This window comes from Myotis lucifugus, unplaced genomic scaffold (assembly GCF_000147115.1).
Source record: "Myotis lucifugus unplaced genomic scaffold, Myoluc2.0 scaffold_2, whole genome shotgun sequence".
In the NCBI taxonomy this organism is placed as follows: domain Eukaryota; kingdom Metazoa; phylum Chordata; class Mammalia; order Chiroptera; family Vespertilionidae; genus Myotis; species Myotis lucifugus.
Window position 1 is genome coordinate 29,287,214 of NW_005871050.1, and position 17,152 is coordinate 29,304,365.

General features: G+C 40.0%; 1 protein-coding gene across 4 annotated transcripts in view; it reads right to left on the reverse strand.

Annotated features, from left to right (window-relative positions):
* Window positions 1–3,422: 3,422 nt before the first annotated feature.
* Window positions 3,423–17,152, reverse strand: part of RNF128 (ring finger protein 128, E3 ubiquitin protein ligase) — a 114,502-nt gene continuing 100,772 nt past the window's right edge. Inside the window, exons 7-8 of one of the 4 annotated variants that reach the window (XM_023758803.1) lie at window positions 14,344–14,469; window positions 3,448–4,867 (exon numbers count right to left, since the gene is read on the reverse strand). In XM_023758803.1, the coding sequence (XP_023614571.1) occupies window positions 4,734–4,867; window positions 14,344–14,469 (260 nt within the window). In that variant the 3' untranslated portion in view covers window positions 3,448–4,733. Of the gene's footprint in view, window positions 4,868–14,343; window positions 14,470–17,152 lie in introns of those variants that run through there. The other 3 variants (XM_006082276.3, XM_014459729.2, XM_023758805.1) reach the window with 3 other exon arrangements.

Below are 17,152 nucleotides of genomic sequence, written 5' to 3' on the forward strand. Positions count from 1 at the left end.
TTTTTAAATTTTCCGTGATAAAAAGTGAAAACATTTATATTCACCTAAAGTCAAGCAAAAGTGTAGTCAAAGATGATCTTGAGGTCTCTGGCTGAAGCAAACCAGTAGATGGTGGTGTGGTTCACTGGGGTGGATGGAGTGGAGCTGCATCCAGACTCGAATGCGCATGTGCATGGGCTGGCTTGGAGAGGGTTCTTTTTCATCCCAGTGAAAGTTCTTTGAAGGTCAATACAGGGATGAAAGAATAAATTTTGATTTCAGCACCTTTAATTTCAATTACTTGAGGGCATCTCCAGTCAGCTACAATCAATTAAAATCTCTGCCTTAAACAATGAGCTATGAGAGGGTTTCTGGATGGTAACCTTCCCTCTCATGATCCTCAATGGCTTCTGGGACACTGATCTGACTGACCACTGGGAACTGTCCTGCTATCTAGGGAGTCTGCAGTAAATACTGTGCCCCACCAGTGCTTCCTTCACACTTCTCATCCACACTCTCCCCTTCTTTACTGCTGTTTTATTTCTACGAGGGAGTGATTTATTAGCATCAGCGAGGCCTCAGTGGGTGTCACAGCTTTATGTTCAGCAGCAAGTAGGGTGTCAAGAAAATTCTGGTTCCCTTTTGACTTCACCACCTTCTGACTGCAAGTCGCTTGACCTTTCTGAATCTCAAATGCTGCCTCTGAAAAATAAGGATAACAATCGTGGTGATTTCACAGGGCTGACGCGAGGATGAACGCACACGCAAAGGGTTCAACACAGAGCCTGGCACAGTGTGAGCTGTTGTTAAACAGGAGCTATTATTATCGCCAGCGCCCAGTCCTCTTCAGCTCTCCACCTGGACGGCTCTCCACCTGGACGTCGGGAGAGCTGCTGCAGGAGTGGAGCAGGCTGCTGGCTCCCTGCCCAGTGGGTGCCTGGTCCCGCTGGCATGCATAAACGACTCCAGGCCAGGGTGTAGGGTGGCGCTGGGGATGGCAGGGTCGGCAGAGGCAGGGCTGCAGGCAGCTTCTCCCGGCCCAGCTGCAGCCTGGCTTTGTCAGGAAGGACATCTAGAAAGTTGTCCAGAAGACGTCTGGTCTAATTAGCATATTACCCTTTTATTAGTATAGATTGTTATGTGAGAGTAATAAAGTCTATTCCTCAAACTGTATTTTTGTAAAATAAATTTTTATAGATTTCAGAGAAGGGAGAGCAAGAGATTGAAACACCAATGATGAGATTCAATGATCGGCTGCCTCCTGCACACCCCCTTCTGGGGACTGAGCCTGCAACCCTGGCATGTGCCCGGACTGGGAATTGAACTGTGACCTCCTGGTTCATAGGTCAACACTCAACCTCTGAGCCACACTGGCCAGGCTCAAACTATGTGTTTTATTATCAAAATACTAGAGGCCTGGTGCACAAATGTGTGCATGGGTGGAGTCCCTCGGCCTGGCTGGTGATCAGGGCCAATAGGGGCCATCTCACCCAGTCCTGATTGGGGTGATTGGGGCCAGCCGGCCAGGGGAAGGGACCGTGGAAGGTTGGCCGGCCATGGGAGGTTGGCTGTGGGAGCACACTGACCACCAGGGGGCAGCTCCTGTGTTGAACATCTGGCCCCTGGTGGTCAGTGCGTGTCATAGTGATTGGTCGACCAGTTGTAATGGTTGCTTAGGTTTTTATATATATGGATAATAGCTGGAAGAAAATTCACAAGTGACATGGAACTCCTCTCCTTTGTATATACCCAAGAGTATAAAAAACATACACAAAGACGTGTGTGAATGGTCATAGCACCATTATCCATAATGGCTAAAAAGTGGGAACAACCCAAGTGTTCATTAACTGATGAGTGAATAACCAATGTAGAATATCAATACAATGGGATATATTACATAGCAATGAATAGGAATGAAGTACTGACACACACTTCAATATAGATGAACTTTGAAAGTATGCTAAGTGGAAAAAGCCAGTCACAAAAGACCACTTATTGTATGATCCTATTTATATGAAATGTCCAGTATTGGCAAATCTATAGAAACAGAAAGTAGATTAGTGGTTGCCTGGGGCTGAGAATGAGAGAAGAAATTGACCCCAAATAAATATGAGGGAACTTTTGGTGGTGATAAAATGTTCTAAAACTGGATTATGGTAATAGTTACACAATTGTATACATTTGCTAAACACCACAGAACTGTACATCTAAAATGAGTGGATTTTTTAAAATGTAAATTATACTTACTGTTAAAATTCAAAATATTATAAATCACCCTCTCCTTAACTCTCTAAGCCGCAGTGGTTCTCAACCCTTTAATACAGTTTCTCATGTTGTGGTGACCCCCAACCATAAAATTATTTTTGTTGCTACTTCATAACTGTAATTTTGCTACTGTTATGAATCGTAATGTAAATATCTGATATGCAGAATGTATTTTCATTGTTCGTGACCCACAGGTTGAGAACCGCTGGTAGGATTTAGGCCAAGTTTATTATATGGCATCACACACACCTAGCACATTGCCACATAAGACATATATGTACTCTGGTTTGATAATCATGGTTCTAAGGCAGCGGTTCTCAACCTGTGGGTCGCGACCCCTTTGGGGGTCGAACGACCATTTCACACGGGTCGCCTAAGACCATCGGAAAACACATATATAATTACATATTGTTTTTGTGATTAATCACTATGCTTTAATTATGTTCAATTTGTAACAATGAAATTGGGGGTCACCACAACATGAGGAACTGTATTAAAGGGTCGTGGCATTAGGAAGGTTGAGAACCACTGTTCTAAGGTGTTCCAAACATGCTTATTCTTAACATGTTTGACAAAAGAAAGATGTTGCTCAGCCAGTGTGGCTCTGTGGTTGAGCATCGACCTATGAACCAGGAGGTCACGGTTTGATTCCTGGTCGGTACATGCCTGGGTTGTGGGCTTGATACCCAGTGTGGGGCATACAGGAGGCAGCTGGTCGATAATTCTCTCTCATCATTGATGTTTCTATCTCTCCCTCTCCCTTCCTCTCTGAGATAAATAAAAATATATTAAAAAAAATAATTTGTTGAAAAAAAAAAAGAGATGCACTTAACTCATTAATAGCATCCCAACAATCACACTGCCAAAGAGAAGGCTGAAGGAAAAGAAAACTTTAAAGTAATAAAATGGCCTTAAGTCTTCAGTGGTATAAAAATGGACTGGCATTAACATCTTTTCCTAACCTTATATTATCATAAGGTTAATGTAACCTTATTATTTACCTTGCTGATTTTTAAAAATAATTCATGGTAGGGTCAGTTGTATTGTAATGGCAGAGGTTTCTATGTAATGAAATTTGTAAATGTATATAATACTAAAATTTTAGATTTTATTGATCAAATATATAAATTACCTTTTCCGCCACAATCCAAGAATATATGAAAATTAATATATGATTGTTAAACTAAATACCATACACAAAAATTTATTGGAATATTTTATTTACATTTTATATTTAAAGAGAATCAATACAAATCAGGACATATTTACAGCATTTCAAATCAGTGTACAAGAATGCAATGGTTTCATCTGTTCTACATTTAGCAAACAAACAAAAAAATACATGTCTGTTCTGCTTTTGCCTAAATTCTGCTGGAATCTGCACTGGAAACAAAATCCTAAAACCACAGATAAGCCACAAAATACAAATAAAGTGCATTTTTAAATAGCTCTATTTAACTTTGGTGGATGAGCTTCTAACTTTATATTAAGGCACCTGGAATTCTCTCCCGTCCCCCAATTCTTTTTCAAACACCAAGAAAATGCATTCACAAAATTTATAGCTACATGGGCAGAATTTTAGTTTACCTAATGTAATTTTAGCCCATTTAAGTAAAATGTAAACTCAATTTTAAAGTCAACATTATTTGGAAAACATCTTCTTGAGACTATTTCTGTAGACTAATTCATATACAAAGATCAATTACCAATTTTTTGTGTGACTTATCATTTTCACTTAGTATGATAATTTATATACTCTGCTTTTGAAAATTCCATTATTAAAGTCTGAGAAATAGTTATATAGCAGTTTTGTAAGGAAACTTTTTGTCCATAATTTTGTGCCAAATTAGTGTCACTAATATACCAACTAATCCAGTCCAGTCCATATTCTCTGATAAACTATGCTCGACTTACATGAAGTACATTTAGCCTAATTTAAAAAACAAGAATAGTTAAAATGATTGTTTTGCTTTAATCTTGTTCTATCAACTTAATGTAGCTTAATTAGACATTTGATGAAGTATTAGCCTAAGTTTGCATTGCTTTTTACAATATAATTCCAGATCAATATAAGCACCTGGAGAAAAACCCTGACACATATAGCCCAAGCTAAAGTAGTAGATTTTTAATTAATGTGCTATCATAAAATAAAATAATTATAGCTACTTCACATTTTTAAAGCAACATGTTTTTATAAGAAAACTGTTATATATGAAAAACATGACTACTTGAAGAGAGTTTCGAATGTTTAAAAATCTTGCTATCACTATTGGGAGGAAACTAGCCTATGAAAAACATTATGAGTTTATGAAAAAAAGTTAATAGGTTAAATATTTTAAGCTATTTAAGTATAGCATAATATTAGTCATCTCAGCACTTTCAATATCATTCTTACTTTATTAAATTTATCCATTTCATTAATAGCAAACTAGGCCCCGATTGGCAGTTCTGTTATTACTAAAGGTTCAAGTTTTCTATTGACACAGATTTTATGATTTAATTTCTCGAACAGCAGTCTCTTGATCAGGAATTTCATCTTCTTCAAAGGTTGGGTTGTCAACATGAGGAACAACATCCATTGCCACAGAACTTGCTTCATGGTTTACCAGCTGTAGATTTTCATCTTTAGAAAGAAATAACAATTTTAGGATGATTTTAACCCTCTCTTCTTTCAGACAAAAATCAACACTCATGTCTAAGAAGCCTTTCTTGTCTAATTTCATAATACTCTGATCATTATACTTATTCTCAGTTCCTTTAATAATTATATGATTTCTGCTATGTTTTACTTAAAACACCTAGGGCATTATTATATTAATTTACAATTATCTTTTTAAAATTCACATGGGTGCTTACTTCTGCCTAGATTACCCATTAAGAGCAAAAGTTATGTCTTCTGTTTCTTTTCTGTCCTAAATATAACAGTTCTTAAACGGAGCTTCACATTTCAGTCACCTGGACACTTTATTTATTTATTTATTTATTTATTTATAGAATTATAGTAATGTTTTTACTTATTTTACTAGAGGCCCAGTGCACAAAATTCGTGCACTTGGTGGGGGGGGGCCCTCAGCCCAGCCTGAGTCCTCTCATAATCTGGGAGCCCTTGGGGGATGTCCGACTGACAGCTTAGGCCCGCCAGCAGTGAGCCCAGCTTCTGGCTGAGTGGCACCCCCCCACCAGTGGGAGTGCACTGACCACCAGGGGGCAGCTCCTGAGTTTAGCATCTGCCCCCTGGTGGTCAGTGCACATCATAGGGACTAGTTGTTCCGCCATTCAGTTTTGCATATTAGCTTTTTATTATATAGGATTTATTTTTTAAACCTTTATTATTGAAAGTATTACATATGTACACCTTTCCCCCCATCAACCCCCTTCAGCCCACCTCCGGCCCCCACCCCAGGACCTCTCTACCCCAATGTCTGTGTCCATGGGTTATGCATATATGCATACAAGGTCTTTGGTTGATTACCTCCCACCCACCCTTCCCTCTGAGATTCCACACTCTCTTTCATGCTTCCATGTCTCTGGATCCACTCCATTCATCAGTTTATTTTGTTACTTAAATTCCACATATGAGTGAGATCATATGATCCTTGTCTTTCTTTGACTGACTTATTTCACTTAGAATGATACTCTCCATGCTGTCTCAAAGGGTAAGAAATTCTTCTCTGAAGATGGCGGCACAGGTAAACACCGGAAATTGCTGCCTCCCACAACAACTTCAAAAATACAACTAAAAGGCAAAATGAACATCATCCAGAACTACAGGAAGGCTGGCTGAGCAGAAATTCTACAACTAGAAGGAAAGAGAAAAGCACACTGAGACTCGGAGGTGCGGAAGTAAAGTGCAGAGGTACGAAGGCGTGCGCAGGAAACGGCTGGCAACTGAGGACGCGGCTGTCTTTTTTAATCGGGAGGGTGTCACAAGCCCCGGACTGCTCTGAATGCCAGTTCTGGGCGAGTCTCTGGGGACCCAGACTCATACGGGGAGAAACTGGACTGTCTGGCAGCGGGCAGAACTCGGAACTCGAGGGCAAATTTCTCTCAGAGGAGCTTGCAGCGATTACCGGGACACTGAGACGCGGGATCTCTTAGGGCAGGGCTGAGGATCAGCCATAGCTGTTTGCTCCACCCTGTTGATTCCCTGAGACCCCGCCCCACCCAAGCTGTGCGCAGAGGCTTTTGCATATGAATGCCCTGGCCCTTTGCAATCTGAAAATTACCTAACAAACTGCAGCTGGGTCAGAGAGACCCAGAACATCCAAAAGAAGGCCCAAGGCCCCACAGCAGCTTGCATTGCTTCACAGCTGGGCCTCATCTGGCCACCTCCAAACCCCAAACAAGGAAGGGGAAACTGCAGATCTCCTCGTAGCTCCTGCTGGGTAGCCTCAGGCAGAGGCTAAATTAGCACCTCCTTAGAGATCCAAGAGCCAGTGTACCCAGTGGTCAGAGTGGGACCATCCAGATTACAACTACTCAGATCCATAAGGGACACACTCAGGGGGCAGACTCAGTGAGCACCAAAGCCCCACTGAAGCAAGTCTTGCCCCAGAAGGGTGTCTTCAGCACAGAAGTTCTCCCACCATAGACACAGCTGATTCTCACAGCCAATTGGCCTGGAGGTCAATTCTTCCCAGTGATACCAACAACAATCAAGGCTTAGCTACAACAAGACTGTGCACAAAGCCCACAAAGGGGTGCACCAAGAGTGTCCACCTCAGATAATTGGGGAGGCTGAGCCACTGGGCCCTATAGGACACCTAGCACACAAAGCCACTCTACCAACACAGGGAAAGCATAAAAAATGTGGAGACAAACAGGTCACAAATGACAGAAATGGAGGAAAGCAAACTACTGGATATAGAGTTCGAAACCACGGTTATAAGGTTTCTCAAGAATTTTCTAGAAACCGCCGATAAATTTAGTGAGACCCTGGAGGATATGAAAAAAGACCAACTAGAAATTAAGCAGAACCAAGATGGCGGCATAGGTTAATGCCGGAGTTTGCTGCCTCGAACAACCACTTCAAAAATACAACTAAAAGACGGAACGGACATCATCCAGAGCCACAGGAAGGCTGGCTGAGTGGAAGTTCTATAACTAGGAGGAAAGAGAAAAGCATACCCAGACTCAGAGGAGGCGCAGTGCTGAAGTAAAATACTAAGGTGTGGAGTGCATGCGGAGCGGGGTGGCGGCTGAGGGCGCGGTTGTCTGTTTCAATCGGGAGGGAGTCTCAGACTCTGAGCTCCAGATCCAGGCGAGTCTCTAGGGACCCAGACTCAAACGGGAGAAGCGGGACTGTCTGGCTTCGGTCGGAACTCAAAGGCAGCTTTCTCTCCGAGGTTTGCAGTGGTTGCTGGGACTCTGAGAGGCAGAGCCCCTGGGGACGGGACTGAGAGCAGCCATAACTGCTCACTCCGCCCGCCCTGTAGATCCCCTGGGACGCGCCCCGCCCAAGCCCTGCACAGAGGCATTTGTCGGATAGCCTCAGGCAAAGGCTGGATTAGCACCTCCCTAGAGGACAGAAGTTCTCCCACTGCAGACACAGCTGATTCTCACAGCCAGTTGGCCTGCAGGTCAAATCCCCCCTAGTATTACCTACAACAATCAAGGCTAAACTACAACAAGACTGCGCACAAAGACCACTAGGGGGTGCACCAGAAAGCATAAATAATGCGGATGACAAAGGAACAGGACACAAATGTCAGAACTCGAGGATATAGAGCTCAAAACCACACTTTTAAGGTCTTTCAATAATTTGCTAGAAACTGCCCGATAAACTTGATGAGAGCCTCAAGAAATCTAATGAGACCCTCGATGTTGTGATAAAGAACCAACTAGAAATTAAGCATACACTGACTGAAATAAAGAATATTATCCAGACACCCAACAGCAGACCAGAGGAGTGCAAGAATCAAGTCAAAGATTTGAAATGTGAAGAAGCAAAAAACATCCAACCGGAAAAGCAAAATGAAAAAAGAATCTGAAAATACGAAGATAGTGTAAGGAGCCTCTGGGACAGCTTCAAGCATACCAACATCAGAATTATAGGGGTGCCAGAAGATGAGAGAGAGAGCAAGATATTGAAAACCTATTTGAAGAAATAATGACAGAAAACTTCCCCCACCTGGTGAAAGAAATAGACTTACAAGTCCAGGAAGCGCAGAGAACCCCAAACAAAAGGAATCCAAAGAGGACCACACCAAGACACATCTTAATTAAAATGCCAAGAGCAAAAGACAAAGAGAGAATCTTAAAAGCAGTAAGAGAAAGAAACTCAGTTACCTACAAGGGAATACCCATACGACTGTCAGCTGATTTCTCAACAGAAACTTTGCAGGCCAGAAGGGAGTGGCAAGAAATATTCAAAGTGATGAATACCAAGAACCTACAACCAAGATTACTTTATCCAGCAAAGCTAACATTCAGAATTGAAGGTCAGATAAAGAGCTTCACAGATAAGGAAAAGCTAAAGGAGTTCATCACCACCAAATCAGTATTATACAAAATGCTGAAAGGTATCCTTTAAGAGGAAGAAGAAGAAAAAGGTAAAGATACAAATTATGAACAACAAATATGCATCTATCAACAAGTGAATCTAAGAATCAAGTGAATAAATAATCTGATGTACAGAATGAACTGGTGATTGTAATAGAATCAGGGACATAGAAAGGGAATGGACTGACTATTCTTGGGGGGAAAGGGGTGTGGGAGATGCGGGAAGAGACTGGACAAAAATCGTGCACCTATGGATGAGGACAGTGGGTGGGGAATGAGGGCGGAGGGTGGGGTGAGAACTGGGAGGAGGGGAGTTATGGAGGGAAAAAAGAGGAACAAATGTAATAATCTGAACAATAAAGATTTAATTAAAAAAATAAAAAATAAAAAATAAATTAAGCATACACTGACTGAAATAAAGAATAATATACAGAGATCCAACAGCAGGCAAGAGGATCCCAAGAATCAAGTCAAAGATTTGAAATATGAAGAAGCAAAAAATACCCAACCGGAAAAGAAAAAAGAAAAAAGAATCCAAAAATATGAAGATAGTGTAAGGAGCCTCTGGGATAACTTCAAGCGTACCAACATCCAAATTATGGGGGTGCCAGAAGAAGAGAGAGAGCAAGATATTGAAAACCTATTTGAAGAAATCATGACAGAAAACTTCCCCTACCTGGTGAAAGAAATAGACTTACAAGTCCAGGATGCGCAGAGAACCCCAAACAAAAGGAATCCAAAGAGGACCACACCAAGACACATCATAATTAAAATGCCAAGGGCAAAAGACAAAGAGAGAATCTTAAAAGCAAGAAGAGAAAAACAGTCAGTTACTTACAAGGGAGTACCCATATGACTGTCAGCTGATTTCTCAACAGAAACTATGCAGGCCAGAAGGGAGTGGCAAGAAATATTCAAAGTGATGAATAGCAAGAACCTACAACCAAGATTACTTTATCCAGCAAAGCTATCATTCAGAATTGAAGGTCAGATAAAGAGCTTCACAGATAAGAAAAAGCTAAAGGAGTTCATCACCACCAAACCAGTATTAGATGAAATGCTGAAAGGTATTCTTTCAGAAGAGAAAGAAGAAGAAAAAGGTAAAGATAAAAATTATGAACAGCAAATACACATCTATCAACAAGTGAATCTAAAAATCAAGTGAATAAATAATCTGATGAACAGAGTAAACTGGTGAATATAATAGAATCAGGGGCATAGAAAGGGAGTGGACTGACAATTCTTGGGGGGAAAGGGGTGTGGGGGGTGGGAGAAGAGACTGGACAAAAATCGTGCACCTATGGATGAGGACAGTGGGAGGGGTAAGGGTAGAGGGTGGGGTAGGAACTGGGTGGAGGAAAGCTATGGGGGGAAAAAGAGGAACAACTGTAATAATCTGAACAATAAAGATTTAATTTAAAAAAAAAAGAAATTCTTCTCTTTTACTGCTGGATAGTATTCCGTGGTATAAATGTACGTAGCTTTTTTATCCACTCATCTACTAATGGGCATTTGGGCTGTTTCCAGATCTTAGCTACTGTAAACTCACCTGGACACTTTAAAAATTACCTGTGCTTTTTCAAATGCATATATAGATAGACAAAAACAACAACAACCAGGAAGTTGGGGAGAGTGCCCAGAATGGAATGGAAATGGTAACAAATTAACATCTATATATATAAAACCCTAATATGCAAATAGACTGAATGGCAGAACAACTGAACAACTGGTGACTATGATGTGTGGTGACCACCAGGGGGCACGTGCAGAACATGGTGGGCATAGGCAGCAGGTGGCAGAGCGGAACATGGTGGGCATTGGCTGCAACGGGATGGTGGAGCAGGTGAGCGAGGGCACCAGACCAAGTTGGGGCACAGGTCACTGTCATCAGGGCAAGCCTCTGGTGGTTACTGAAAATTCTTTGCTCCTGTGTTGTGCAGTCCCTCCTGGTACTCGCACCTGCTGCCGGCGCTGGCCCTGCATGCACCCACTGCTCACACCCACTGCTGGCACCAGACCCAATTGCTACACACTGTCAGTGGGTGCGAGTGGGGCCAGCGCCATTAGTGTGTGGGAGTGGCGGCAGCGGGAGTGGGGCTGCTGGCAGACAGGGGACTGGGGGCTGTAGCAGGAGGGGCTGGACGGGGGTGTGGAGGATGGGCTGAGACTTGTCCCTGTGCCCACTGCAGCCTCGAAGCCCACAGTTCCTTTCAAGGTGCACAAATTCGTGCACTGGGCCCCTATTAATTATATAACAGATGAGATATATAACCATCCTGAAGATAGTGGAGAAGAAAAGGATTAACTTAAATAACATTGGAAAACAGTATTTTGACTATATCCTATGATGCTAAAAACAAAAATAACTACACACTAGTTAGTGAAAAATTTTTTCACAGAGTTGTGAGTTAGCAATATTGAAACTATTTTTGTGTGTTCTGCGATTGAACAAATAAGTAAATATATTGTAGATAATGAGAGCCAGGTTTCTCACTGTCAGGGAAAGAAATTACAAATAGAGAAAAAGGAAGGCTAAAATAAACTCTGGGGTGCTGGCTTGGATATTTCATTATGAGCTCACTGTGTTTCAGATGGATGGATGGATAGACAGATGAATAGATGCATGAAATGTGTGCATATATTTGCATGAGTACATATTTAACAGTTTTGTTCATTAAAAGGGTCAATATCAATGACACCCCAGTAGCAATGAGCATAACTAGTGCCCAGATCTTGGTTTTAAAATATTGTTCTCCAATAAAAGGCCCCAGGAAGAAATGGCTGATTCTAAGGCTAGGGCAAAGAGACTACAAGATTAACCTAGATTTTAACCTAGGATTAGCAAATGGTCTGTGAGCCAAATCCATAGCTAAGAGGGGTTTCATATTCTTAAAATGTTGTAAGACAAACATACAAAAATGCAACAGAGACTTATGGCCTTTGAAGCTTAAAATATTTACTATCTAGCCCTTTACAAAAAAAGTTTGCGAATCCCTGGTGTAGAACATCTTGTAGTGCCAGAAAGTAAGTGCAAAAAAAAAAAAAAAAAAAAAAAAAAGGCGGGGCATGTTGAAAGAAAACAGAAACCAACTTCAGAGAGTTCTCAATGACCAAATCTAGGACAATCTAAGCAATGAATAGATCATGATAATAATATTATAGAAGGAAAGAAGTATCTACAAATCCATGATATTATAAATAATTGACTAAGAAATGGAAAAAGGATAGCTATTCCTTAAAATTGAAGCTTAATTAATGTAGGAAAAAGGATGGAAATAAAAAAATCACAATTGGCACACACTTCAGTAATAATTATTGCAAGAAGCACCAATTATTGCTAAAATTAGTGGGTAAAAGTATGATGAGAAAGGATATTTTCAAGTCTCTCTATATAATTAATAATTACAAAGGGCAAAACAGTAACTTTAACACGAGAAGCTTGGCAGACACCACCCTTAACTAATTGAGCAATATTCAAATTATCAGTAATAAGATATGGATATCATGTGACTCATTATATGATATAAGGCAGAAAAGGGCACATCATTTCTTTGGTATTCTTGCCTAAAATAGAAAAGGACAATGAATTTAATCATTGAGAAACATCAGACAAGTCCAAATTAAGAGAAATTCTACAAAATAACTGACCAGTAGTCTTCAAAAGTGTCAAGGTCATTAAAGACAAAGACTAAGGAATAGCGACAGATTGAAAACGAAGACATTACAATTAAATACAATGTGGACCTCTCAACATATTAGGTATTGAAAGAACATACCAAAATGTAATAAAGGCCATATATGACAAACCCACACCTAATATCTTAATCAATGATGAAAAACCGTAAGCTTTTCCTCTGAAATCAGGAACAAGACAAGTGTGCCCACTCTCACCACTCCTGTTCAACATAGTATTGGAAGTCATAGCCAAAGCAATTAGTCAAAAAAATGAAAAAAGACCTCAAAGTCAAAAAGGAAGAAATAAAACTGTCTCTGTTTCCAGATGACATGACCTTTATTTATATAAAGAAAATACTAAAGATTCCACCAAAAGACTATTAGAACTAATTTATTCAGTATAGTTTCAGGATATAAAAGCAACATACAAAAACCATTATTACATTTCTATATTCTAGCAATGAAATACCTGAAAGAGAATTAAAGAAAATCCCATTTACAATAGGATTATCAATTTATCAAAAACAATAAAGTAGTTATGAATTAATTTAACCAAAGAAGTGAAATATCTGTACAATGAAAATTATAAAACATTGATGAACAATATCGAAGAAGACACAGATAAATGGAAACATCCCATGTTCATGAATCATAACAATTAATATTGTTAAAATGCCCATACTGCCCAAATCCATCTATAGATTCAATATGCTCCCTATGAAAATTCCAATTGCATTTTTCACAGGAATATAAAGAAAATCCTAACCTTCAAATGGAACCATAAAACACCCCAGAGAGCATAAGCAACAAAGTGGGAGGCATCACACTCCTGATTTCAAACTATACTACAAAGCTATAGTAATCAAAACAGTCTGGTACTGGCATAAAAACAGAAGCATAAATCAATGGAACAGAATTGAGAGCCTAGAAATAAACCCAGGCATATGCAGTCAACTTATTTTTGACAAGACAGCCAAGAACACTCAATGGAGAAAAGATAGTCTTTTCAATAAATGGTATTGGGTAAATTGTATATTCACATGCAGTAGAATAAAACTGGACCCCTACCTTATACCACTTCCCAAAATGAAATAAAAATGGATTAAAGACTTAAACAAGAACGAAAACCCTAAAACTCCTAGAAGAAAACATAGGGGAAAAGCTCCTTGACATTGATCTTGAAAATTTTTTGGCTATGACACCAAAGCACAAGCAACAAAAGCAAAAATCAACAAGTGGGGCTATAACAAACTAAAAAGCTTCTACACAGCAAAATAAACAACAGAATGAAGAGGCAACTTACAGAATGGGAGAAAATGTTTGCAAACGATATATTACATAAGGTATTAATATCCAAAATATATAAGGAACTCATACAGCTCAATAGCAAAAAAACCCAAAAAACAAAAAAACAAAAACTCAAATCCAATTAAAACATGGACAGAGGAACTGAATAGATATTTTTCCAAATAAATACATACAAATGGCCAACAATTACATGAAAAGATGCTACACATCACTAACCATGGGAGAAATGCAAATCAAAACCAAAATGAGATATCGTCTTAAACTTGGTAGAATAGCTATTATCAAAATGACAGGAGATGAGTGTTGGTGAGGATATAGAGAAAAGAAAACCTGCCCTGATCAGGTGTCTTAGTTGGTTGGTGCATCATCATGATGCACCAGGGTTGTGGGTTCGATCCTCGGTCAGGGTACGTACAATAATCAACCAATGAATGCATAATAAGTGGAAAAACAAATCGAAGTCTCTTCCTTTCTAAAAAAGTGAATGAATAAAAAATTTTTTAAATCTTTTTTAAAAAAGAAAGAAAACCTTAGTGCACTGTTGGTGGTAGTGTAAATTCACTATGGAAACAGAAACAGTATTGTGGTTCCTCAAAATATTAAAAAGATAACTACCACATGATCCAGCAGTTCTACTTCTGGTTATACATCCGAAGGAAATTATATCGCTATCTTGAAGAGATAGCTGCATTTCCCTCTTCACTGCAGCATTATTCACAATAGCCAAGACATGAAAACAACCTAAGTGTTCATTGACAGATGAATGGATAAAGAAAATATGATTATATATACAGAGTATTTATTATTCAGCCATGAGCGTTAAAGAAATCCTCACATTGCATCAACATGGATAGACCTTGAGAACATTGTGCTCAATGAAATAAGTCACACAAAGAAAGACAAATACTACATGAACTTACTTATATATGGAATCTAAAAAAAAAAAATCCTAACTCATGGAAACAGAGAGTATGTTAGTAGTTGCCAGGGTGGGGAAATGTTGGTCACAGTGTAGAAACTTCCAGTTATAAGATTAATAAGTTCTGGGGATCTAATGTACAAAATGGTGACTATAGATAACAATACTGTATTATGTACTTAAAATTTGCTAAGGGAGTAGAACCTAAATGTTTTCACCATACACAAAATTTTATAATTATGTGAGATGATGGTTTTCTTAAGTAACATGAGTGTGGTAATCATTTTGCAATATACAGCTGTATCAAATCATTATGTTGCACACATTAAACTTACACAATGTTATATATTAAGTATGTGTATCTCAATAAGGCTGGAGGCGGGGAAAGAATTAAAAAAAGTAAGGCAATGTGTGATCATTGGACAGTAAAAGAACATTGTTGGGTCAATTGATAAAATTTGAGTAACATCTACAGTTTAGTTAATATTTTATCAGTTAATTGCCTGGTTTTGATCATTTCATATCCTATATAATAAAAAAACATGTAAATTGACCGTCCCTCTGCTATGCTCACTAGCCAATCAGGAGTGAGTATGCAAATTAACCCAACAAAGATGGCCGGTTAATTTGCATACACAGGCGCTGGGCAGAGAGCAGAGTGGGAGAGCCGGCAGAGAGTAGAGCGGCTTGGGGAACTTGGCTCCCCAAGCCGCCAGATGGAGAACAGAGAGGGAGAGCTGGCGGCTTGGAGGACTTGGCAGAGTGGGAGGCCTGCGATGTGGACAGAGCAGGAAGGGAAAACCAAGGTTGTGGGGAGCATGAGGAATTCTGGAATTAGTAGTTTTGGTGGCAGCCCCAGTACCAGAAGCAGAAGCCCAGAGTGCGGGGAGCACCAGGAACGCTGGGAATCATAGTTCTGGTGGCAGACAGATCTCCTAGACCAGCCGTGGGCAAACTACGGCCTGCGGGCCGGATCCGGCCCATTTGAAATGAATAAAACTAAAAAAAAAAAAAGACCGTACCCTTTTATGTAATGATGTTTACTTTGAATTTATGTTAGTTCACACAAACACTCCATCCATGCTTTTGTTCCGGCCCTCCGGTCCAGTTTAAGAACCCATTGTGGTCCTCGAGTCAAAAAGTTTGCCCACCCCTGTCCTAGACACTATAGCAGCGGTTCTCAACCTGTGGGTCGCGACCCCTTTGGGGGTCGAACAACCCTTTCACAGGGGTCGCCTAAGACCATCCTGCATATCAAATATTTACATTACGATTCATAGCAGTAGCAAAATTACAGTTATGAAGTAGCAACAAAAATAATTTTATGGTTGGGGGTCACAATATGAGGAACTGTATTTAAAGGGCCAGAAGGTTGAGAGCCACTGCACTAGAGCAAAGTGAGCCTGGAGCAAGTTACTGTTGCGGTGGGGGATGGAGGGAAAGCAAAGGTGAGAGACATAAGTAAAATCAGTGTCTAGGAAAAATTAAAGGGAAGATATCCTAAAACTTCCAGGAAATCTCCACCAATGAAGCAAAGAAAAAAAAGCCTCTATTATTCTGTGAGCAACAAACCAAACTGAGTTGCGGTCTCATATAATTCGCTCATATGATTTCAAAGACAGACAGAAACTCCCAGATTGGAGAGGGTGCAGGTCGAGCTGAGGGACCCCCACACCCCCCAGTGCACAAATGTCGTGCACCAGGCCTCTAGTGGTTATATAAAATGTTGACATTTGGAAAAGTTGGGTGACAGGCATATGGGCATTCTTTGTAATATTTTAAACCGTTTTTTGTCAGCCTGAAATTATTTCAAATTAAAATTAATAAAATTTTAAAAACCTGTATTGGTCCTCACCCCTCATGGATTCTGATTTAACCACTCTGGGGTAGAGCCCAGGCATCAGTAATGTTTAAAGTTTCTTTGGGTGATTCCAATGTATAGCTAGGTTTAAGAACTAACACCCTTATTTGGTGGTTCTCAAATTGTGGTCCCTGGACCAGCAGCATCTGTATCACCTGGGAACTTACTAGAAATAAAAATTATCAGGTCCCAACCCAGATCTACTCAGTCAGAAACTGGTGGTAGCCCCTATATTTTAGCAAGCCCTCCAGGTGACTTGATGCATGCTTAAGGTTGAAAACCAGTGCTCTAATAGAACTTAGCACAATGATTGGACATGCAGACATAAATTAATCAATTAAATGTTTACAAAGTTATTTAAATCAACTATCAGTATAATAATCAATGGTTAATAGGCAAGATACCCAAACTAGTAATACATAATCACATATAAAATTAAATCTAGGCTTGGCCAGCATGGCTCAGTGGTTGAGTGTCAACCTATGAACCAAGAGGTCACAGTTCGATTGCTGGTGAGGTCACATGCCTGGGTTGTGGGCTCGATTCCCAGAGGGGGTGTGCAGGAGGCAGCTGATCAATGATTCTCTCTCATCATTGATGTTTCTTTCTATCCCTCTCTCTTTCTCTCTGAAATCAATAAAAAT